Source organism: Hyla sarda, chromosome 5, assembly GCF_029499605.1.
Source record: "Hyla sarda isolate aHylSar1 chromosome 5, aHylSar1.hap1, whole genome shotgun sequence".
Taxonomy (NCBI): Eukaryota; Metazoa; Chordata; class Amphibia; order Anura; family Hylidae; genus Hyla; species Hyla sarda.
This window is the reverse complement of record NC_079193.1, coordinates 257,907,004-257,933,736: the sequence shown is the minus strand read 5'-3', so window position 1 is coordinate 257,933,736 and position 26,733 is coordinate 257,907,004. Positions and strand designations below refer to the sequence as shown.

At 41.7% G+C, this 26,733-nt stretch overlaps 1 protein-coding gene across 2 annotated transcripts in view; it reads left to right on the top strand.

Annotated features, from left to right (window-relative positions):
- The first annotated feature begins 1,165 nt into the window (after positions 1-1,165).
- RAB31 (RAB31, member RAS oncogene family) overlaps positions 1,166-26,733 on the top strand; it is a 70,493-nt gene continuing 44,925 nt past the window's right edge. Inside the window, exons 1-2 of one of the 2 annotated variants that reach the window (XM_056521565.1) lie at positions 1,166-1,181; positions 9,557-9,712. In XM_056521565.1, coding sequence (XP_056377540.1) covers positions 9,677-9,712 — 36 coding nt within the window. In that variant the 5' untranslated portion in view covers positions 1,166-1,181; positions 9,557-9,676. Of the gene's footprint in view, positions 1,182-9,521; positions 9,713-20,542; positions 20,718-26,733 lie in introns of those variants that run through there. The other variant, XM_056521564.1, reaches the window with a different exon arrangement.

Genomic DNA, 26,733 nt, shown 5'->3' with positions numbered 1-26,733 from the left:
TTTCCTTACTACTGGGGTGACACACTGTAACAAACCTCCTCCTCATGTAATCTCCTTACTACTGGGGTGACACACTAACAAACCTCCTCCTCATGTCATTTCCTTACTACTGGGGTGACACACTGTAACAAACCTCCTTCTCATGTAATCTCCTTACTACTGGGGTGACACACTGTAACAAACCTCCTCCCCATGTAATCTCCTTACTACTGAGGTGACACAATGTAACAAACCTCCTCCTCATGTTTTCTCCTTACTACAGGGGTGACACACTGTAACAAACCCCCTCCTCATGTATTCTCCTTACTACAGGGATGACACTGTACTAATCTCCTTCCATGTAATTACCTTACTGTAGTGACATGTGACCTCTCCTCGAGCTCAGCTCCGCCTCCTCCACAGCATCACACAGGTCCTTAAAGGACATGTCCGGTGCTCACTTTTCTTACCCTCCCTCTCGTCCTTACCTCTGTTCTTACCCTCCCTCTCGTCCCCTGGCCCGGACTGCTAGATGTGGAGATGTAGGACCTGTGATGATGTCACCATCACATGTTAGGGGTGGAGCTAAGCTGTGGAGGAAAAGGAGAGATTGTGTCTTAAAGGAGATGTCCGGTGATCACTTTTCTTATTTTGTCCGTTTCGGGCTGAAAAATAAAAGAAAATGAGCTTTCTCTTGCCTGCCTACGCTCCCCCGGTGCTCCGGTACAGGCGTTCGGTCCCCGGGCTGTATTCTTCTTACTTCCTGTTAGCCCGGCACGTCACACGGAGCTTCAACCTATCACCGGCCGCAGCGATGTCCCGCCTCGGCCAGTGATAGGCTGAAGCTCCGTGTGACGTGCCGGGCTATCACTGGCCGAGGCGGGACATCGCTGCGGCCGGTGATAGGTTGAAGCTCTGTGTGACGTGCCGGGCTAACAGGAAGTAAGAAGAATACAGCCCGGGGACCGAACACCTGTACTGAAGCACCGGGGGAGCCTAGGCAGGTAAGAGAAAATTTGTTTTCTTTTATTTTTCAGCCCGAAACGGACAAAATAAGAAAAGTGAGCACCGGACATCTCCTTTAAGACACAATCTCTCCTTTTCCTCCACAGCTTAGCTCCGCCCCTAACATGTGATGGTGACATCATCACAGGTCCTACATCTCCACATCTAGCAGTCCGGGCCAGGGGACGAGAGGGAGGGTAAGAACAGAGGTCGGTCCTGCAGGACTAATGTAACAGGGACGGCAAAGGAACGCCGTTCCTGCAGGACTTGAGCCCTGAGAGCAACCTGCTTCTCTGTTCATCCCTGCAGCGCTGATGCCTTGCCCATATCCCAGCTTAGCAGTGGGCATGTAGTGAAGTGTGTCTTGGCCCGTGGGAGCGCTAGTTCCGCCTGCAGCGCTCGCTATGTGTCTGGCCCCCTGCAGTAATATTCCCACTGTTCCCTGATCCCTAAGAGCGGAGATCAGGAAACAGTAGCGGGGATTGTAAAAAATTGTGTCTGCAGCAAGCGCTAGGAGTTCGAAGTGTGTCTGGCCCTGAGCAGCGCTTCAACTCTACCCTGATCTCTGCGCAGACTGCGCTCTCACAGCGAGCTGTGTCGGCCGCCAGGTGCCCCTGTTGCTATGGCGCCCTGTGCGACCGCACAGCTTGCACACCCCACAGGCCGGCCCTGGACATACATTTAAAACATTTAAAAATACAGGCAATGCAGAAAGAAGAAGAAAAGAGAGGGGAGGTATCCTCTTGGGGTATGACAATAACGTAACAGGGGCACAAATAAATGTACACAATAAACTGGGTAACGGAAGGAAATATACTGCTACATAGTCATTATGCAAAGAACAATCTATTGCAAAAAAATAATATAACCTGAAACCCATAAGCGTATCAAACATGGAAGAACGGCATGTTGTGCACCCTGAGAGAGGATACCTCACCTGAGCCCCGAACGTACGTTTTCGCCCTAGTGCTTCATCACTTGTATACAGAAAAATAAAAGTGCTAATTTTCTCACAAAAAGTAGTAAAATACATATACATTAATTGGTAATCATATGGACCTACAAAATGAAGATAATGTGTAATTTTAACCATAAAATATATTGCGTAGAAATGAACCCACACCCCCATACACTTTCCAAAATTGTGTTATTTTGCTATATTTTCTTTATGAATTGTAAAATGTATTTATTATATGTGGGCAGGGCATCTATATGGGTGTGGGGACCCTATGAGTTGTCAGTCCACCCCTGCTAGCCGGCAACAAGTCTCAGTGGGAGGGGAGGGGGGACTGTCTTGGTAGTGTTGTTTGGGGGCCCCATCATACTGAAGTGCTCCGTCTTCCAGGCAGCCTTAATCTGGCCCTGCAATGCAATAGCGTAGCATTTATCAGTGTTATCAGTGCTCCATTGCTCCAGTCTGCCATGGCTGACTGGGGCTTTGGAGAACCGATCAGATGGTGAGGAGGCAGGTAAGGGCCCTCCTGCCGTCCTCTTAGCTGATCGTGACATAGCGATTTTACTGCGATGGTCCCATCAACTCCGCCGAGCTGCTTGGAGAGTTTTTAGATGCCGCAATCAACTTTGATCGCGGTGTCTATGGACTTAATGCCGGGCATCACCACGAACGTGATGTCCGGCATTGGACACGGGTCTGGCATTGAATTGTCAAGAGCAGGAGCAAATCCCCATAGCAAACTTATCCTGCTCTGGACAGTCCCTGAGACAGACAGAGCTGTCAGCAGAGAGCACTGGGGTCAGACAGAAAATAAATGTAAAAAGAAAAGAACTTACTGTAAAAAGAAAAGAACTGCTGTAATATACAGCAACTGATAAGTACTGGAAGGATTAAGTAATTTACAAATCTAATAAATTATATTAACCACACCTCAAGGACCTTACCATACCAGATGGTACACAATGATAATAATTGGAGACAGTTCGTATGAAACAAATGTATAACATTTATTACACAATTATAGAACAATTAATCATAAATGAAACATGCATGAAAAAAATAAAATGTGAAATAAAATAATTAGAATATTGCACTACTCGACTATATATTTACCATTGGGCCCTAATGGTAAAAATGGAACACTGCTAATAGTTGTTAATAGTACTTGTCTACTGAGGAAGGGGTCGGATTAAGTACCCTGAAACGCATCTAGAGCCTTGTATAATCTGAATATAACACTAAAAAGACACACTGCCATTTGCTTACAATCCACACTAAAGCCGGCTTTAATCAACTGAAGAGATCCGCCTACCACACCTGATTCTCCGTTCCATGCATCGGGTATGCTGCCTGTCTGTTTGAGCCACGAGATCCTTGTACATCAATCCTTGGTCTGTGTTTGCGAGCGTTGAACTGCTAAGTCACGAGTTCCACCTGCTGGAGTCTCCTGCCAGAGCCCGAATCCAAAGCCAACTCGTGAGTAACCGTCCCACACAGCACATACAGAGCCTGCCATTGCAGCCACCCAGAGGACTTCAGCGCCCGTACTATTTCAACAGCCGCAGGACTTTACTTTCGGTCCGTCGCAGCATGGGACCAGTGGTCAGAGATCCGATGAGGTACAATATTATAATATACTGTAGGGGGCCAATTATAGTCATCTGAGAGACTGTTAAATATCTATTATACATCCATTGTTTAGCATTATATGCCGAACTATCTCAAATTGCCGGAGTATTTTAAAGTGCGGGAGTATCAGAATTGCAGAATTAACAGATAACACCACTATTACAAAAGCGCTTCAACAACTATTAGCAGTGTTCCATTTTTACCATTAGGGCCCAATGGTAAATATATAGTAGTACAATATTCTAATTATTTTATTTCACATTTTATTTGTTTTTTTTCCATGCATGTTTCATTTATGATTAATTGTTCTATAATTGTGTAATAAATGTTATACATTTGTCTCATACACACTGTCTCCAATTATTATCATTGTGTACCATCTGGTATGGTAAGGTCCTTGAGGTGTGGTTAATATGATTTATTATATTTTCCCTTATTTGGTCGGTGGGGATCGACCCTTTTAACCACATATACCTCGGATTTTTGGTTGTGGGCTGCACACATAACTTTCCTTTTTTACCGATTAATTTACAAATCTGTTTAATGTTCTGGCACCAGTTGATTAAAAAAAAAAAAAAAAAGTTTTCACTGGAGTACCCCTTTAAAGGGGTTATCCTGCATTACAGAAACAGAGCTGATTTCTTCAAAAAACGACACCACATTTGTCTAGAAGTTGGCAGTGATTTTGTAACTCAGGTCCATTGAAGTGAAAAAGACCATGTTGTAATACCACACACTACCTTAGTACAGATGTGGTGCTCTTTTTAACAATAATTTGTTCCAATTTTCTATAGCTGGATAACCCCTTTAGGATCTATTCACATGTACAGTATCCTGTACATATTTGATGCTGCAGATTTTAAGCTGTGTTCAGTCACTAAGTTTACATTAAATTCTACAGCTTCAAATCCTGTGCATCAAATGTGTGCAGAATACTGGAATTTTGGAGGCACCCTTTAAGGGAATCAGTCACATTGAAAAAAGCTGTCTAATCTGCAGGCATTATGTTATAGAGCAGGAGGAGCTAAGCAGATTGATAAATAGTTTTGTTGAAAAAACTCCAGGATAACTATTAATGTAAATCTCTGTTCGTTGTGGGCTTAGTAGTCAAATGGGTGGTCCTACTCAGTAAATGACAGCTATGTGTGTGTAATTGTAAATAGAGACAGCTGTCAATCACTAAGTAGGACTTCCCACTTTACTATTTAGCCAAAAATAAGCAAAGATTTACATTAATAAAACACAAGTTCTGCTGAATCTTTTCCCACAATTCTATATATGAATCTTTTCAGCTCCTTCTGCTCTATAACATGATTATTGCAAAATGGACTGAATTTTCAGTGTAACAGGGTCACTTTAAGTATACAAATGCAAGAAAAAGTATGTGAACCCTTTGGTATTATATGGATTTCTGCACAAATTGGTCATAAAATGTTATCTGATCTTCATCTCAGTCACAACAATAGACAATCACAGTCTGCTTAAACTAATAACACACAAAGAGTTAAATCTTACCCTGTTTTCATTGAACACAACATGTAAACATTCACAGTGCAGATGGAAAAAGTATGTGAACCCTTGGATTTAATAACTGGTTGAACCTCCTTTGGCAGCAATAACTTCAACCAAACTTTTCCTGTAGTTGCAGATCAGATGGTCAGGAGTCAACGGTCAGGAGTCATTTTTGACCATTCCTCTTTACAGAACAGTTTAAAGGGGTTGTGCGCTGCCCTGACTTTTGGAGCTCCGCTCACAGCGTCCGGAAGTTCATTACTCCGAACGCTGTGTGCGGGCTTCCGTGTTCGCGGCCGCCGGGCGTGACGTCACGCCCGGCCCCTCGTGACGTCTCGCCCGCCCCCTCAACGAAAGTCTATGGAAAGGGGGCGCGACCGCTGTCACGCACCCTTCCCATAGACTTTGGTAGAGGGGGCAGGCGTGACGTCCGCGAACACGGAAGCCCGCCACAGCGTTCGGAGTAATGAACTTCCGTATGCTGAGAGCGGAGCTCCGAAAGTCAGGGCAGCGCAGAACCCCTTTAAGTTCAGCAATATTCTTGGGATGTCTGGTGTGAATCGCTTTCTTGAGGTCATACCACAGCATCTCAATCGGGTTGAGGTCAGGACTCTGACTGGGCCAATCCAGAAGGATTTCTTCTGTTTAAGCCATTCTGTTGTTGATTTACTTCTATGCTTTGGGTCGTTGTCCTGTTGCAACATCCATCTTCTGTTGAGCTTCAGCTGGTGGACAGATGGCCTTAAGTTCTCCTGCAAAATGTCTTGATAAACTTGGGAATTCATTTTTCCTTCAATGATAGCAATCCTTTCAGGCCCTGACGCAGCAAAGCATCCCCAAACCATGATGCCCCCACCACCATACTTCACAGTTGGGATGAGGTTTTGATGTTGGTGTGCTGTGCCTCTTTTTCTCCACACATATGTTGTGTTTTTCTTCCAAACAACTCAACTTTGGTTTAATCTGTCCACAGAATATTTTGCCAGTATTGCTGTGGAACATCCAAGTGCTCTTGTGCAAACTGTAAATGTGCAGCAATGTTTTGTTTGGAGAGCAGTGGCTTCCTCTGTGCTCACCTCATTGAGCAGTCTTCGCTGTGCTCTTGCAGTCACCTTTACAGGACGGCCACTCCCAGGGAGAGTAGCAGCAGTGCTAAACTTTCTCCATTTATAGACTATTTGTCTTACTGTGAACTGAAGAACAGCAAGTCTTTTGGAGATACTTTTATAACCCTTTCCAGCTTTATGCAAGTCAACAATTCTTAATCGTAGGTCTTCTGAGAGCTCTTTTGTGCGAGGCATCATTCACATCAGGCAATTCTTCTTGTGAAAAGCAAACCCAGAACTGGTGGGTGTTTTTTTTATATTGCAGAGCAGCTGTAACCAACAACTCCAATCTCATCTCATTGATTGGACTCCAGTTGGATGACACCTCACTCCAATTATCTCTTGGAGATGTCATTAATCTAGGGGTTCACATATTTTTTTTACAGTGTTTACATGGTGTGTTCAATAAAAACATGGTAAGATTTAATTATTTGTGTGTTATTAGTTTAACCCCTTAAGGACTCAGGGTTTTTCCATTTTTGCATTTTCATTTTTTCCTGATCACCTTCAAAAAATCATAACGCTTTCAATTTTGCACATAAAATTCCATATGATGGCTTATTTTTTGCACCACCAATTCTACTTTGCAGTGAAAATAGTCATTTTACCAAAAAATCCACAGCGAAATGGAAGAAAAATTCATTGTGCGACAAAATTGAAGAAAAATTTTCATTTTGTAAATTTGGGGGCTTCCGTTTCTACTCAGTGCATTTTTCGGTAAAAATACCACCTTATCTTTATTCTGTAGGTCCATACGGTTAAAATGATGCCCTACTTATATAGATTGGATATTGACGTACTTTGGAAAAAAATCACAACTACCGCAAGCTATTAGCCCAGGGTCCTGGCTATGAATAGCAACCGGGACCGACCCGGTGTGATGCGGGGTCACTGTGTGACCCCGTTTTAAACACCGGGAGCGGGCGAGGGTCGTACAGGTACACCCTTCGTCCTGAAGGAGTTAAGCAGACTATGATTGTCTATTTTTGTGACTTAGATGAAGATCAGATCACATTTTATGACCAATTTGTGCAGAAATCCATTTAATTCCAAAGGGTTCACATACTTTTTCTTCCAACTGTACATATTTATTTTGACATAGTCTTGCCTTCCAGCCAGCTTTATTAATTTAGCTGCATCAATGACCAGTGGCGAGAAATAGAGCAATGGTGCTGTATATGGTGAACAATAAACTGGGGATTTTAGCTTATTTTATTTATTTCAACACAACCCCAAGTTGTGGCCACATTTTTAATAATAATAATAATAATAATAATAATAATTATTATTATTATTATTATAAAACAGTACCAGTCAAACCTTTAGACACACTTTTCATTCCATGTTTAGTGAAGACAGAAAAACTATGGAGAAACACATATAGGGGGAGATTTATCAAAGCATTTAGTAGATTTTGTTTGCTTAAAATTGTCGCACAAAAGTCGCAAGTGCGACTACTGATTGTGTGCAGTGTCCTAAGCAAAAAATATAAATCTTGATTACCAAAGCAAAAAGTGATTTTTGACTTGCAGTGGTCAGAGATTTATCAAGTGCGAAAGTCGCAAAAAAGTCGCATGGCATGAAAAAACTTACTAAATTTACTCCAGCTCAGACATGGAGAAGAAAATGCCACTACCAAAGCAAAAAAAAAAAATTGCTTATGTGAAAGAAATTTATCAACAGGCTGAAACCAGTTGATAAGTACGTCGCACATAAGCAAAAACATTGTAAGAAAAAAATTACTAAAAAAAGGAATACATAAGCAAACATTGATAAGTGTCCCCCATAGAGTTGAGTAGTAAACAAAAAAGTGTTCCATGGACCAGACTATGTTTTATAGTTCGATTACTCAAAGAAACTCCATTTTCTTTTGATGACATCCTCGCACACTATTGCTATTTTTTCAAATAACTCCATAATGAGGTACTGGAATGGTCCCCAGATGTTCTGATCATTTGGTTGCTTTTCCTTCACTCTGTAGTCCAACTTATCCCAAACCATCTTAACTAGGTTTAGGTCAGATTATAGAGGCCCTGCCATTTCCTAGGGCACTCCTCATGAGAGACAGTTTCCTCAAAGGGTTTGATGATTTTCATGACTGCACTTGATGAAACCCTCAAAGTTTTTGTCACTTTTCTTACTGACATTTAGTTCCGAATGCTGTGCGCGAGATGTGGGGGTCATCCCCATGCCCTTCATGATGCCCCGCCCCCTAAATGCAATTCACCACGCCCCCTCCTATAGACTTGCATTTAGGGGGCAGGGTGTGACATCATGAGGGGGCGGGGGCGTCCCCCGCAGCATGCTCGCAACGTTCGGAACGAAATGTTCTGAACGCTGGCCAGTGGAGTACTCCTTTAAGGGTACATTCACACGTACAGTGTACTGCTTTTTTTGCTGAATATTTTCTGCAGCTGATTTTGCTACCAATTCAAGTTAAGGGGTAGCAAAATTTGCAGCAGAAAATCTTGTACTTGTGAACATACTTGCAGAAATCCTGTACATGTGAACATGCCCTAAACCAATAAAGAATGTCCAAGTAACTGCCCCCATACACCTCTCCCCCAGGTGCATGGACGCAGTTGGACACATTCCAACAATACAGGTCCAGCACTCGGTTCTGTGATGCTTTCTTCTCATCATCATGTTGTTTGACTGTTAGTCCTTACACATAACACGTCTCTGTTCATACAAAACAATAAGTGACTTCAGGATGAAATAAGTGCAATAAATTTTCACAGAATAAAAGGTAAAGCATTTTCTAATAGCAAACAACCCATCAGATTTCAGCTTTCCCTTTACCTTAGTTTTATATAATCTACCCCAAAAGCACATATGCTCATTATATAAATAAAAATGTGGTCAAGTTCTTTATTTCTAATCTACAACAACACGATTCAAAAAAGACACAACCATAATCACATATTTTACTGAAATGTTATCAGTAAATGGAAAAGGGAAAGGAAGTATTTGAATGTGCAAAGTTTTCCAGAGATCTGTTGTACTGAACGCTTTCTCCGCCCTTATCCTGAAGGACAGTCACTTTCCACTCACTGCAGCTCAGCCTAAATCTTAAAGTAAAAATACATATGAAAGGTGCCTCCATTAAGGCTAATCCCTAGTGCTCCCTGTATTATTTCAGCATCTATTGAATACATGAACCCTCCACCATACACACTGTGTGCCCCTATACTTCTATTTGTACAATATGCTGCATTTTTGGGAGATTACGAAATCAACAAATGAGTAGTTGTCTGCAGGCCATGTGACAGGACTGCCCATAAATAGCCCAGACTGGTTTCCGTTTGTTTTGTAGGAATTAAAACCTCCTCTTTCTCTCTCTCTCTCCCTCTCTCTTTCTTTTTGTTAGGTCAGGAAATTATTTGCATGCGATCCACATGAGCATACAAGCAGAGCCTGGGAGATGGCTGTGTGTTGAAGTTTTTGTCTCCTGATGATGTGTTATAGGAAACAAAACTCCTTTTAAAGGATGGCAATCCGAGAGCTGAAAGTTTGCCTTCTGGGGGTAAGTGCTTCTTGTGTTCTTTTTTTTTTTAAATAGAAAGGATGCGGGAGGGAATCTGTTATACAATGGAAAAAGGATGCTACATTACACTTCAACATACTGTACTGTGTCTTTGTTGTTTTAGTCCCTAACGCCAGTGTCGAGGTTATTATTTTATGCTTTTTTTATGCTGCTTGTAGAGAGTATGACTACAAATGCCAGAGGAAGTGTTTTTTTTATTTATTTATTTTTTTTTACAGCAGAAAGAAAACGACTGGGAAAACATTGTTATAATATTGATTTGACCGAAAAAGAATTAATCTGATTTGTGAATGAGTTTTTGGTATTTACGATACATAAAATCGTCCTACTAGCTTTAGAATATAGTTACTATTATGTATTCTTTTTAATTCTATTGAATGATGTTATTACAGTATATGGAGCTTCTTTCCAGATGTGAGGTTTGTGAACAATGTGACAAATGATAACACTGTTATTTACAGTTAAACAACTTATCAATACGAAACAGTCTGCACTGTATGATGTGTAGATGTTTGCTTTGTTGTACTTCCACTTTAGTTTTGTATATATATATATATATATATATATATATATATATATATATATATAGTTAATATCTAAGCTATCGACTAGAATTAACCTATGGTTAATTGAAAATGTTGTCAAGAGTGGTCAAACTGTAATGTTAACCTGAGTGAGCAGACATCCAGAAAAGGATGACACTCTAGGTTTCAAACAAAGGGACCTAAATTCTTCTTTGTTACATTCTTTGCATATGTTCTGGATTGTGGAAAGTACTGATCCCTACCGGGATACAGAAGTACAATCATTTCATCTCCATGAATACACTGGAATAACAACATGGAATGATGGATTGTTAAGACATGAACCCTGTTAGTAGTGTTCTTATCATGCCACTGATGGGATGTCTTGCCACTGATAAATGAAAGATTACACATAGGCCTCATTTTATTGAGCATATTTAATACCTGTATAAGTTCATTATTAAGAAGGACTTAAAAAATAATAAGTTATTTATTTATCCACTTGATTAAAATGATATAGATAACAGCTGATAGAAAATCAGGGCATCAGAGGCAGTAACTGGAATAATGGAACCCCATAGGCGCGCAAACTAGTTGCGCGCCTATATGGTTCCATTATTCCAGTTCCAGGTCCCTTTGTTTGAAACCTATTTCTATAGGTTTTACCTATGTTGCATGGTTAACAAGGTTCAATACTGTTTTACCTGTTTTTTTTATTTATAGGCAAATCCTATTCTATCCCCAACTACATTCGATAGGAGCGCTAGTATATTTCTATTTTTATTATTTAGAAGGCTTGGTATACATAGCAAAGGCTTGCCAAGGTGGCCATTCATATAGCTATATTTTATGGCCATAGTAGACATTAATGTAGGTAGGAATACACAAATTATTTTTTAACGTTACAAAAAAGGCAAGAGTCAATCAAGTCCAACCTAAAACCCTACTGTGTTGACCAAAAGAAAGACAAAACTCTCATGAGGCTGATGCCTATTGCCCCATGACAGAAGAAATATTACCGGTACTTCCCGACTCCAATATGGCCATCAGAATAAGTCCCTGGATGGATGTTCTATCCCCATAAATCTAGTACTTATAACTTGTAATATTATATTTTTCCAGAAAAACATCCAGGCCTCCTCGAACTTGTTTATTGAGTCAGACATCCCAATATCATGTGGCAGATACAATATTTTGAATTGTTGTCTATAATTGCGGTGGATCCTCTACTGTACATATCAATGGAGCCTAAAAAATTATGCATACTCTTATTTTTAATAATATTCATATCTAAATTTTAATCTTTATGTGGTCTGTAAGGCCCCATTCACACTACATTCTGCTTGAAGCTGTCAGAAATTAAGTGTCATCCCATTTACTACAATGCAGTGTCAGCACGTCTCTGGCATATTGATCTACAAGACTGAACATGTTCAATCTTCTGGCAGTTCCAGAAGAAGTTCTGCAAATGAACTGCAGACATGAACTGTGAAGCAGAATCCCATTGAAATCAATAGAACGCTGCTGCAAGCAGAATCTGCCCAGAATTTACGAAATGTAGACTGGGCCTAACTGAGACTGGGTAAAGTGTGAAAATACTGTAGATGTATAAAAATACACAAACAAAACATTTAACCAAAGCTAAACTTGAAAATAAAAAATGAAACAATACAGAGGGGGGAGATTTATCAAAACCTGTGCAAAGGAAGGGTTGCCCAGTTACCCATAGCAACCAATCAGATCGCTTCTTTCATTTTGCAGAGGCCTTGTTAAAAATGAAAGAAGCGAGCTGATTCGTTGCTGTGGGCAACTGGGCAACTGTCCCTCTGGACAGGTTTTGATAAATCTCCCCCAGAGTGTTGCCAGTTTCACGCATTTCTGAACTGATATTTCTGAACTTGGCCTAACAGTAGGTCTAGTGATCCACACTACCAGCTTTGTAGGTATCTATTGTCAGTTGGGTCAGTAAACTTATGGTCAGGTCGGGACGTGCAATCATGTGGAAACAGAAATGCACACTTCTGTTCAACTGGCCATAAGCAGAGACAAAGCCATCCATTTTGTGTTTATTTATCTCTATATTTCATTATGCTCTGATGTATTTAATCTTAGTCAATATGGGTATCTTCAAAGAGACCATGATAATAAATGTTAACCCCTTAACGATCACGGACGTAAATGTACGTCCTGGTTTGGCGGGACTTCCCGCACCAGGACATACATTTACGTCCTGTGTATGACCGCTAGCATCGGAAGGTTGCTCGCGTCATACACGGCAGGTTCCGGCTGCTAGCAGCAGCCGGGGACCCGCCCGTAATGGCCGACATCCGCGATTGCGCGGATGTCCGCCATTAACCCCTCCGATGCCGTGATCAATACAGATCACGGCATTGCGGCACTTTGATTGGATGATCGGATCGGCCGCAGCGCTGCCACGGGGATTTGATCATCCAGAATGACTGCCGGAGGTCCCCTTGCCTAGCTCCGGCCGTCTCCTGGCTCTTCTGCTCTGGTCTGCGATCGAGCAGACCAGAGCAGAAGATTACCGATAATACTGAGCAGTGCTGTGTCCTATGCATAGCACTGCTCAAAGGATTGCTATAGATAGTCCCCTATGGGGACATAAAAAGTGTTAAAATTTTTTTGAAAAATGTAAAAATAAAAAGTAAAAAAAAAGTGAAAAATCCCCTCCACCCCAAAAAAAATTTAAATTGTCAGTTTTTCCCATTTTACCCCCAAAAAGCGTAATTTTTTTTTAATAAACATATTTGATATCACCGCGTGTGTAAATGTCCGAACGATCAAAATATTATGTTAATGATCCCGTACGGTGAATGGCGTAAACGTAAAAAAATTTAAAAAGTCCAAATATGCTGCTTTTTTGTCACATTTTATTAAAAAAATTCATAAAAAATTATCTAAAAGTTTTATATATGCAAATGTGGTATCTAAAAAAAGTAAAGATGATGGCGCAAAAAATTAGCCCTCATACCGCCCTATATACGGAAAAATGAAAAAGTTATAGGTGGTCAAAATAGGGCGATTTTAGATTACTGATTTTGTACAAAAAGTTTTAGATTTTTTTTAAGCGGTACAAAAATATAAAAGTATCTAGCCATGGGTATCATTTTAATCATATTGACTCACAGAATAAAGAACACATGGCATTTTTACCGTAAAGTGTACAGTGTGAAAACAAAACCCTCCAAAATGTGCAAAATTTTGGTTTTCATTTAAATTTCCTCCCTAAAAATTTATTTGGGGGGGATCGCCGTACATTTTATGGTAAAATGAGAGGTTTCATTACAAAGTACAATTGGTCACGCAAAAAAACAAGCCCTTATATGGGTCTTTAGATGGAAATATAAAAGAGTTATGGATTTCAGAAGGCGAGGAGGAAAAAACAAAAATTGCAAAAATAAAATTGGCCTGATCCTTAAGGTGAAAATGGGCTTGGTCATTAAGGAGTTAATAGGGAGAAAGTGCAAGATAGTCCAGCTGTTACGCGCTCCGGCTGCACACCCTGGCCGTGAGCGCATGGTCCTGTTACCTGCTGCCGGCAGGGCTGGGACTCGCATAGCGTGACGTGCCCGCATGCAAGCCCCAGTCCATCACTCACCTGGTGCTTCTCCTGCCTCTGCCTCTGTTCTCTGGAGCTTTAAGATTTAAAGGGCCTGTGTGCTCATCAGTATAATTCACCTATGTCTCATTGATACATTTTCCCACCCTCCTCACTTCCCTGATGGATCTTTGCTGCCTTGAGCCTGAGAGAAAGCATTCCTGTTATTGTCTCGCTGTGTATATGATCCTTTCTTCCGTGACCTGACCTTGCTCCTTGACACCTGCCTACTGACCATTTGCTACGTTCCTGACTATGCTACTCTGCCGCCTGCCCTGACCTTCTGATATCCTGACTACGAGCTGTCTTATCCCTCCTGTGCCTCGCATCTCCTCAGTCACCTGTGTGGTTGAGCCTTACCAGGGGTAGCAACCTTGGTGCTGCCATCCGCAGCAAGTCCATCCCGCTTTGCGGCGGGCTCTGGTGAAAACCAGCGGCACCTTAGACTCCGCTCCCTGGTACCGTCTGAGTCATCTGCCACACAGGTCCAGCGGATCCACATCCACCGGGGTTCCTGTCTTCTGAAACGTGAGTGTTACACCAGCGCAGGTCTCATGCAACAAGTAGATTTATTGTTTAAAAGCCAAACACAGGATATATAAAGTAACGTGTTTCAGGTGCATTAGCTGCACCTTTAGTCGTACAAGTACGACTAAGGATGCAGCTAACACACCTGAAATGTGTTTACTTTATGTCTCCTGTCTTTGGTTTTTAAACAATAAATCTACTTGTTACACGAGACCTGTGCTGGACTATCTTGCACTTTCTCCCTGTTGTTCATGTGCTGCCTCGCACATAGTCCGGGTTGCGGATAGGCCATGGGGGTGAGCTGAAGGATTCGTTCCTCTATGCTATAATAAATGTTAATGGGTTAACTTATCAGGTTTACATGATGCAATTTAAATGGTCACTGTTCAACAATTGTTCAAACAATTTCATCCTTGTTATAGTTCATGTGATTTGTAACATATTTAAGGCATATGTCTCCATTTAAGCATGCATGTGATAGGAATAAGGCTATCATTCATATAAGGTAAGGCCAGCTCTAAGTAGATTTCTGAGGTTGCCACACATGGAGTCTCACATGTGGTTCTTGATAAATACAGTATGATCTTACACTGGCAGAGCCTTACTCAAGACTGGCATGTGAAACACTGGTCTTATTAAATTCCCCTCTGAATATCTTACTTCCCTGCAATCTGCTGTCCACTGTCTTTCACATTTATGAAAAACCATGAGGTAATTTATCATTGATATGCCTTGTGTATTTTCTTTTAAATTTTGCAAAATTTGAGTACCCCACAAACTTTTAGCGATTTTTTTTAGATGCATGTGACTTTCTGTCTGTATTATTTGCTGAATTTATTAAATGCAACTTTCAATTTTTTCCACACTTTTCCAGACAGTCTGTATACATGGTTTTTATAACCATGTGAACATACTCTTAGGTAAGTTCATCTTTTAACAGCAGAGAGATAAAGACACAACACAGGAAGTTGGGCATAGCTAGTTCTTTATTCAGGAAAAGGAGCCTGGGAAAGCCTGAGCTGTGTAACTGTAATCTGTGAGCCTGTCTACCTTCTCCATAGGGCCCACACTGTAAAAGGAAAATCAGTTTTTCCCTTTTTTCTCTAACCACCCATAAAGTTCTCGGCAACTGTTCCTTGTGTAAATACATGCGTTTCTACTGTATATACAACATTCTGCTTCCTGAATCTAATCTCAGCTTCACCCTCTCTTTAGTCTGCAGGCTTGCCATCGTCATCATACATAGCAGTTCAATGCTTAGTGTAACCCCTTCCTTGCTGTGTTGCAGCTTTCCTTTCCTTTCCACTCACACAACACCATGCAAACCCTGTGCAACAAGAACCCACTTCCTTCACTTACCATCTATAGTATTGTACTGTAGAAGTAATCCCCCAGCCCAGTGCCAGCCTGTTCGGTCTATTTCACTTTCATTAGCAGTATGTCATGGCATAGCAGAGTGTTTATTTTTGTTGTCCTTTAATTGGCCAGAGAAGTAAGAGGAAGAAAGTCCATGTGTGAGTACTGATGGCAAACAGCCCAGCCTTAGTTCAGCCCCTGAATTGAAGAGAATGAGAAAAACCATTCTCCAAAGAATCTGCATAATGATCTGAGATCTGATCACTTTCTATGGGGAAACTTTATCACTTTTCTGTGTCATTTGTTTTGGTAAATCATCCACAATTATTTGTATGGACAGTGGCTGTTACTGAAGCGTTATTGGATTACACAAAAGGTTCAGAACATTGCAATTGTTAGCAGCCAATGTGTCACATATGCATAGGGTAGCACATGTTGTGTAACTCTAGGCATTCCTGTGGAAAGTGATGTCACTTCATGGTTCCTGCTGTTTAAAAATGTAAAGCAGACGTTTTCTTCCTCTATCCTTAGAGTAACCTTTTTTTGTTTGTTTTGGAGAACACTTTTCACATTTTCCTACTGCTGTATAACTTATAAAAATCAGCTAGTTTGTCACATGAAGATTTGCTGAGAATAATCTTGTCACTTCAGTTAGGAAAGAAATAGAAAATCCCAGACCTTTTTATATTTATGTTGAGTGGCACTGGCATTTGGTAAGACACTTACAGATTTCTTTAGGGGATGTAGAATCAAAGCCATGATAAGGGGAAATTTTGTAACAACATATGAAAATAAATGTGCTGCTATCCAAAGACAAACTGCTTATTTCTACCACTATTAATATAAAACTGTGGAAAAACCAAAATAGCAGCAAAACTACAGCATTTATTAGTAGAAGCCTGTGATATGTGATTAAACCCTTACAGTGAACCTGTCAGCAGGATTTTAACTAAGGACATGGTACTATATGGCTTCCTTTCTTGATTCCGTTGATAGCGTTATTATAAAAATGTACCCCTCCAGTGGTGAGTTATCCTTGTTTTAAAGGACATCCACAGGATAGGGGATAAGTGTCTGATCGCAGGGGTCTGACCGCTGGGGCCCCCCGCAATCTCCCTAACAGGGCACAGGCATTGCCGCACTGTGTGCCACGCTGTGTGCCGGCCAGTGCATGTAGCGTCAAGCTCACTGAGTTCGATGGACACGCCCCCTCCATACAACACTATGGGAGAGGCGGGGAGGCACGAACTCTACATCCCCGCCTCTCCATTAGAGATACATGGAGGGGGCGTGTCGGCCACAACGTCATGCTGCGGCCGACACGCCTCCAGCAAGGGAGAGCTGTGGCAATGAGACACTTATTCCCTATCCTGTGGATAGAGGATACGTTTTTTTTCGCTGAAGATTTCCTTTAATTCATATGCAAATTTTTCTCATTCTGCAAATAATGCGGCACTGCTCACTTGAAATCCTGTGACGTGGCATTGGAAACCATATCCGGCCCATGCGCTGTAATGTCAGCTTCTCCTGACAGCCTCAAAGGCTGATCTGTGCTGTCAAAATCATGCATGGCGCAGATTTGTCTGTAAGGCTGTGGGAACAAGTTGTAAATACTGTGCTGGGTGAATGCCTCTAATGCTGATCTGTGTTACCAAAATTCAACATTATCCAATGTACCTTAGTGAGGTTTAAGGCCAGCACTGCAACAGAACCCAGGCCCCTCCCCCGATGACAAAATGTTTAATGTTGGCACGAGGTGCACGAGGTAGGGTAAAGCCACAGGTAGAAGAAAGATGATACCCAGCACTCACCAGTAATGCACAGTGATGATTTATTATGCCATTGTGTAGTACAAGGACACGTTTCGGCATGGAAGCCTTCCTCAGCTGTCTGCCTATTGTTACGCCGAGCGCTCCGGGTCCCCGCTCCTCCCCGGAGCGCTCGCTACACTTCCCTCACTGCAGCGCCCCGGTCGGTTCCACGGACCCGGGGCGCTGCGTTACCACCTCCGGCCGGGATGCGATTCGCGATGCGGGTAGCGCCCGCTCGCGATGCGCACCCCGGCTCCCGTACCTTACTCGCTCCCCGTCAGTTCTGTCCCGGCGCGCGCGGCCCCGCTCCCTAGGGCGCGCGCGCGCCGGGTCTTTGCGATTTAAAGGGCCACTGCACCGCTGATTGGTGCAGTGGTTCCAATTAGTGTTTACACCTGTGCACTTCCCTATATCACCTCACTTCCCCTTCACTCCCTCGCCGGATCTTGTTGCCCTAGTGCCAGAGAAAGCGTTCCTTGTGTGTTCCTTGCCTGTGATTCCAGACCTTCTGCCGTTGCCCCTGACTACGATCCTTGCTGCCTGCCCCGACCTTCTGCTACGTCCGACCTTGCTTCTGTCTACTCCCTTGTACCGCGCCTATCTTCAGCAGCCAGAGAGGTTGAGCCGTTGCTAGGGGATACGACCTGGTCACTACCGCCGCAGCAAGACCATCCCGCTTTGCGGCGGGCTCTGGTGAAAACCAGTAGTGACTTAGAACCGATCCTCTAGCACGGTCCACGCCAATCCCTCTCTGGCACAGAGGATCCACTACCTGCCAGCCGGCATCGTGACACCTATGGCAGACAGCTGAGGAAGGCTCCCACGTCGAAACGCGTCCCTGTACTACACAATGGCATAATAAATCATCACTGTGCATTACTGGTGAGTAGTGTTGAGCGGCATAGGCCATATTCGAATTCGCAGATATTCGCGAATATATGGACGAATATTCGTCATATATTCGCGAATATTCGCATAGTCGTAATATTCTCGTTTTATTTTCGCGTATGCGAAAATTAACATATGCGAAAATTAGCATATACAAAAATTAGCCTAAGCGAAAATTCGCATATGCAAATTTTCGCATATGCGAAAATGCGCACACCAGTCTCACACAGTAGTATTAGAGCCTTCTTTACACCACACAAGCTGGAAGCAGAGAGGGATGATCACTGTGATGTGTACTGTGAAAAAAAAAAAACGAATATTCGTAATTACGAATATATAGCGCTATATTCGCGAATATTCGCGAATTCGCGAATATGCGATATTCGCGAATAAAATTCGTATTGCGAATATTCGAGAGCAACACTACTGGTGAGTGCTGGTATCAGTCAAAAAGGTGGAGACATGTGAAAGTGGGGCATTACTTTACAATGGTGGGCAGAACCTTGATGGGCTTTTGCATTGTAGGGAAACAACCTGTGGGCTTTTGGAGCTAATTTGTATATTAATTTAAAAAAGGATATCTCGGCACTGGAGGGGTAAATTTTAATAATAAAGGTATCCACGGAATCTACATTTACACAGTAAAATCCTGCTGACATGTCGGAGTTTAGTCATGAGTGCTTTAACTGCCAGCAGGCAAGTTTTCTGTCTGTTTCACCACCCCCTCTCCACTTGTTAACCTCTGTCCTTCTTGTTTCAATCAGAAGAGGCAGGCAAATGATGAGTTTCCTGGAAATTCTTCAGATAACATTTCCATCTGGGACATAGCTTTTTACAGCAAGTATGAATTGCAAAAGATTTCAGTTTGTCTTTTCCAGAACGCAACTCAAATAAACAAAAGTCTGGGTAATAGCAAAGCTACCCTATATATATATATATATATATATATATATATATATATACTGTAACGTTCAGAGGAAATCATTGCACCATAAGGAAATTCACTATAATCTCAGTAGTGGTTTACACGAAAAGATCATAGATTCACAGGCTAATGCATGTGAACCACTGGCTTTATACAAAAAATAGACATTTTACAGATATATTACACAACATTTCCCCAAAATATAAAAAAACGTTTCCTTTATTCAACAAGGAATAATAAAGTAAAACTACATAATGGCTTTATTCTACACCAGAGTGGGAATAGGACTTGTCCTGTTCACACTTTTTTTTTAAAAATATTATCCACTTGGTTTTGAGGATATTCTGCATTCTTTTCCAATTTCTACATTGTTTTCACAACCCCCAAGCCAAAGGAAAAGCTATACTCGTACATTAGAGCATTGTACCTTCACATATGTCTCTTATCAGAATAGCTCAATTTTTAACCAGGTCCAGAGGTGGTTCACCAGAGTCCCAGAGGATTCTCCAGTGTACTAGGAATGAAAACCCAGTTTTGTTGTGGTTGCCTTGCAGTTTTCAACCAGTTGGCTGCATATAGTAACTCCTTCTGAAATGCTGTTGTTAACCTGCATTTTTTTTAAATGTGTCAGTTTTTGATAATTATCAACTTGTGTCTAATTACTATACAGAAGCAGTTACTGCATACACGCAACCACACCACAACTGCAACACAAGTGGACTGTGTGTGGCTCAAACACAAGTATAGCAGAAGACATACTTATTTGGAACCAGTTAAAAACCTATAAGATTTTATTTATGATGTGGCCTGCATGTGCTATCAGAACAAATGTGAAATGCAGTTTAAAGGGGTTATCTACCATAAGTTGACTTTAGTACATACCTACCAGACAGTAATGGACATGCTTAGCGCTTGTCTTGGAGCTAAATGGCTATGTTGTGAGATTACCATAACGCTGTGGGTATTTCCTGTTGGATTTTGTTCTCAAACTAAACATCCCATAGTTCCATGCTTGTAAGTTTGAGGTAACTTTCCTGCCTCCCACACATCAGCCACTCCACCCATTGAAACACAAATGAGTTGCATTCTATTCAAAAGACCAGTGTTTTCTAACCAGGGTGCCTTCAGCTGTTGCAAAATGATCTCTCTCCAACCTAGGGGTTGCTCCACCCATCGAAGCAGACAGGATCCCTATCATCACCTGACTAGTGATGCCATGTCTCAACGCACTGCAACCTGGGAAATCCCAAGACCTAAGTAATTTTGTATGCAGTTAGAAATAAATATTGGGGTGAAAATCACAGAAGAATTGCGAGAAAACTGCCACACACAGGTACAGACACTATATTATGAACTACACTAACTTCACAGCCCCTGTAGCATAGTCAAATAAAAAAAAATCCTGGAATCCCCCTTTAAAGAGGTTGTTTACATGTTCTGCACATCATTATTATATTCAGGGCACCTAAATGCATTTATTCATATTAGTTGTTGTGGGAAGTGGGGTTCACAATCTAAATGATCTACCAGTATGTTTTTGGAATATGGGAATGTGAGACACTGTGAGAATATGCAGACTAAATGCAGATGTTGCTCCTTTTTAGGAAGACGACATCACTAACCACAAAGCCAAGATGCATGCACTGAAATGCACCCTTTAGTTCCTGGATTTGCTAGCAGTATTTACAATTAATATTGCCCTAACGCACTCAGACTGAGTATTCACCATTGGGGTGCATTCACATGGGCGGATTCCCAGGCCTGTTTCCCACTGCGAATTGGTATGGGGTAGGCTGCTGCAGCAGATTTTTGGCTGCAAAATTTCCGCTGTGGAAAATCTGCCTCAGACCCTATTAAATTCAAATTTTGCACTGGAATTTTTTCATGCAGCTCTGTCACAAATATGCAGCAAAAAATGAAGGCATTACATATGATTTTTGTTGCAGATTTGCCATGGACCTATCTCCTATGGACAGATAGGGCTGAAACCAATCACAAGTCCATAACATAATGAGTGGCTGCAGCTGCAAATCTGCAGGTATATTGCAGCAGTTTTGATCCATGTGGATTAAATAAAATGGTGAAATAGATTTTTTTTCTCCAGGCCACAACATAGATGGAGCAGGTACATCAAAAGTATGTATCATTTTTTAAAACTCATTTGTGCTGTTCCTCTCAACACTACCACCCTAAACACATGCCCTCAGTTGCCTAGTGGCAAATATTGTCCTGCCTTTCATTGACTTGCAAACCTCAGTAACATGTATGTTAACTTGCCTTTAGAATTTCTAGCTCTCAAATGTTTTTCAGACTTTAGCCACAGACACCAGCAAAAAAACAAAAAACAGCAGACAAGGCTCTTTGGGCCTTCAGCCAATAGTTACAACATAAGGCCTGAAAAACAAACATGTCTGCAGGAGATCTTTCTCTTCTATATACAATGACTCTTCTTCTTAGTTACTATGTTATAATGAGAACTCTAGGATACTGTTTGAACTAAAATTCATATGTGTTTTATGCTCTACCTCAATGATCCAAATAATAACCCTTAGATCAAAGTTCAAGCTGTGAGTTTTCACCATATTTATTTAGAGTTTTTATGTCCTACACATATATATACACTGCTCAAAAACATAAAGGGAACACTAAGATAACACATCCTAGATCTGACTGAACTAATCGTATGAAATACTTTCATCTTTACATAGTTGAATGTGCTGACAACAAAATCACACAAAAATGATCAATGGAAATCAAATTTATCAACCCATGGAGGTCTGGATACGGAGTCACACTCAAAATCAAAATGGAAAACCACACTACATTCTGATCCAACTTTATGTAATGTCCTTAAAACAAGTCAAAATGAGGCTCAGTAGTGTGTGACCTCCACGTGCCTGTATGACCTCCCTACAACGTCACTATACCTAGCTGAGCATGTATGTTTATTTCAGTGGGGTGGGGGGAAAAACATTATCGGAACCAACTCGTTGAGGGTTGTCATCTGCAGGAAGTACCAGGAACAAATAACGGGACCAGTAACCAAGATTAGGTGTCGGAAACAACAGTAAAACAAGGATCTAAGCAGGGAACAGGGTAGAAGTTTAAACCAGGAACAGGATGGGTTGGGAGGAGGCAAGGTAGAATCCAGCCAGGTCAGTAAAAGGTAAACAAGGCAAGGCAGAGTCTAGGGGCCAGCTAAGTTGAAACCAAGAGTAGCACTGCAGGTACCAGGTGTAGTATCCAAGGGTCTTGACAGAAGCATAATCAGGAGTAGCCAGGAACAGTTCCACAAGTACCAAGCATACTATCCAAGGATAAAAGAAAGAAAGGAACCAGCTCACCAGTCTGTGGTCTTCACATGAGCCCTGCACGGATCCCACTTCCACACAGTGTAAAAGCAGTAGGAAAACGAAAAATGATCCAGCATGACCTTTATTCCAAAGCGGTAAAAAGAAAAAAAAAGGTACATACAACTACACACCCTAGCTGAAGCCATAGCATTTCTGCTGCTATACTGTAACTTTTTTGGCTGCTTCCAGTCCAGTAAACACTGAACAATTGTCTGATTATTCTTAGATTTGGGCTTCATTGACTGTCCTGCATACACCCATTCGGAATCAGAGTGTCAGTTTCTGTGAGCTATCTCTGTAAGCTGAAATATTACTAGACCTGGCAACATGGATGGGGATTTATTATCATGAAACCCATACATTTCCTGTTTGCCAGAAAATCACAATGCAACCTACAGGGTGTGCTCTTGGTTAGGTTTAAAAAAAACCTTACCATTTATCGTTTTAACCCAACAAAAAGGGTCAGTTTAGAAACCACATAGGATTGATTCCTTGTTGGAAATGCAAAATGTAGGGAAATTGACCATCGTGTCTCAATTGGATTTTTTATTTTCATTATTCTTCTCCCGCCTTTCCCCCCCCCCCCCCCCCACTGGTGGGATAATATTTTAATTGCCATCAATTTGGACCTTTTGTATCTTAACTTTATTTTTATTTTTTTATCAGATCACTGGTATATTATGTAGCATGAGAAAGAAAAGGACGGATCATTCACCAGGGTATCGTATCAAAAAAATACTTCTTTATTCTTGAATCTTAAAACATCTCGTAGAAACAAGAGGGTGCAGGCAGGTGAGGAGTGGAGTTCAGAGACTTGAGTAACTCGCGTCCCTGCACTCCACTCCCCACCTGGCTGCACCCTCTTGTTTCTAGAAGATGTTTTAAGAATAAAGAAGTCTTTTTTTGATACGGTACCCTGGTGAGTGATCCATTCTTTTCTTTCTCATGCTACATGTTATACAAAACTGAATTCTATATATGACGTTGAGAACCACTAACCACAAGAAGCAGACCTTTATCCTGTATGAACTAGCCCTTCATGAATACAGATTACGTACTAATGCACTGAGCAGCCTAGCTGTGCCTGGCGTGTTTCTTTGTATGCATATCACTGGTATATTATATTCCAGTAGTAGTGGTAGTGCAATTTATTGTGCATGTAAGCTAAATTCCACTCAGAAATTATGCTCAGAAATTTCACTGCAGCAGCTTACCATTGTTTTTAGTGGGATTCTGCTCCACCATTCAAACTGCAGAATTTCTGTGGCAGCAGTTCTGTTGTGGAAATTCTGGATTTTCGACTTGGCCGAAAGAATAAATACATTGGCCCTCATTTACTATTGCAAACCTGACAAAACATGTTTTGTCGGGTTGTGTGCCAGATTCTGACGCATTGTGCCAGAAATTCTGTATGCGACAGAATTTGCACCAGAATTGAAAAAAACCCGATTAACTCTCCATTTTACTAAGAAAACCCGAATAATGGGCCTGGCCGGTGGAGAAAAGGGGGTGTAGTCACTGAAAAGGGGCGTGTTCCCGACATTTTCACAAAAACCCAACATATTTACTATGGTTTCCACAGAAATTGTAGTGGATTTGAGTTGAGGAAAACCAGACAGATCAGAGGATGTGTAAAAAAAAGCAAAATGTAGGGAAAGTGGAAAATTCCATGGAAAAAAAATTGTAGGGAATTAAAACCCACAAAGAAACCTACACAACACTCTTAGAAAATCAGGGCTATTGTCTATAGGCATGATGGGCAATGTCCTTGTGGTGCTATTGGCAACTTCTCTCATAATCAATCCAACTCTTTCTGAGTTAGTCAACCAATTCCTCCATCTTCCTCATTTCCACAAGGGGAATTTTAAGATGGATTCACCACTACTATAGTTGCCTGTAGATGAGGTCATATCTTGGTTGTTGGAGACACTAGCGCCTAATCTTATCCTCCTGTGGAAAATGTGTCTCCAGGAATTTTTTTTATGAGGGTTGATATGGCTTCTGGTGTCTTCCCAGAGTCCCCACACTGAGTGACACAAGCCTCCATCTTTCCTGTTTCCCAGCGTTTAAGTTGTAAGGTAAAAATGCATCATGTTGCAATTTGAGATGCACCCAAATTCTAACTTATGTGAGAAGAATTAATAAATATGAAGGGTTTTACACAGTGGGGAACAAACCAACATAAGAAATTCAAACCCTCACTATTAATAAATGAATTTAAATAGGCATAGCATATTTTGGCCCGTCTTAGGGTGCTTTCACACTACGTTTGTAGTGTACGGTTGCTGGATCTGGTTGGGAGGGGCGAAAACCGGCCGCTCCCGTATACCAGCCGGATCCGGCCTGAACCCCATTCATTTCAATGAGCCGACCGGAGTCAAACGCAGACTCCGGTTGTCTCATTTTCCCCCCTATATGGTTTTCCGGACCTAGAACCGTGGATCCAGCAACCGTACACTACAAACGTAGTGTGAAAGCACCCTTAGCATTGTGGAGATAAATAGGATGATGTCTTTCTTTCTGTCTAAAGTAGATATTAGTTTCATTACTGTTGGTTTGGAAAAGATTTAGAGGTCTGAAATGGCTGTCTAAAAGATTATTGATCTACTAACATCTAAAATGACTCCTTCACTCCCTCTTAAAGCACATGTACAAACGCAATGTCATGTTAGTATACTTTATTCTACATATCAGCCTGAATAATTGCTGCACTTTGTTAACACATCTGTTTGCTTTTTATGCTCCAATGCACTGACTGTAAGCTATTTGACTCATATTTCCGCTTTCCAGCCCAGGACAATTTTACTTTGACAATGTACATAAAACTCTTAACATTGGATTGGGGTCGGTGAGATTATGTAAAAAAATGTTGATCCCTGGACAACCCCCTTTAGCTTTTCTAACCCATTTATTTGGTAGACCAAAAATTTGATACATCATTATCAGATTCATCTTAAAATAAACCTAGCAGTGAAAGAAAAAAAAAAAAGACCACAGAGGGCACTTGGCACATTAACCGAGACGCAAGGAGGTTTGGTGTCTAGCGTTACATGTATTACTTACATGGAGTGTATACAGTATATGAATGGAACCCTTATTATGGTAACATGTAGATCCTCTGGAGTGCTGCTAAGCCATAGGGAGGCGGAAACAGGTGTATACTACAGTAGTCCGCAATGGCACAAACACAGTAGGAATAAAAAGACCCTCTGAAGGCATTGCTATTCCTGTGGAATCATAAAGAAGATGGCATCATCTTAAAGGGGTACTCCGCCCCTGGCATCTTATCTCCTATACAAAGGATAGGGGATAAGATGTTAGATTGCCGCGGTCCCGCTGCTGGGGACCCCGGGGATCCCCGCTGCGGCACCCCGCCATCATTACTGCACAGAGCTAGTTCGCTCTGTGCGTAATGACGGGCGATACAGGGGCCGGAGCAGCGTGATGTCATGGCTCCGCCCCTCATGACATCACGGCCCGTCCCCTTAATGCAAGTCTATGGCAGGGGGCGTGACGACCGCCACGCCCCCTCCCATAGACTTGTATTGAAGGGGGCTGGCCGTGATGTCACGAGGGGCGGAGCCGTGACGTAACGATGCTCCGGCCCCTGTATTGCCCGTCATTACGTACAGAGCGATCTCGCTATGCACAGTAATGATAGCGGGGTGCTGCAGCAGCGATCCCCGGGGTCCCCAGCAGCGGGACCCCGGCAATCTGACATCGCATCCCCTATCCTTTGGATAGGGGATAAGATGTCTAGGGGCGGAGTACCCCTTTAAGATGATTTTATTATGAACCAATAAGCCGTTCAGGGTATGATCCTTCATCTTAAATGCATTATTGTTTCATAATAAAATAATTTTAAAGTGATGCCATCTTCATCTTGATTCCCTAGGAGTTGTATTGTGGTTGATTTCAAAACAAACGTCAGTCCATGCTGAATATCAAATAAGAAGGAATCAAGAAGGAAGAAATAAAAGAAATTGTAATTTATCG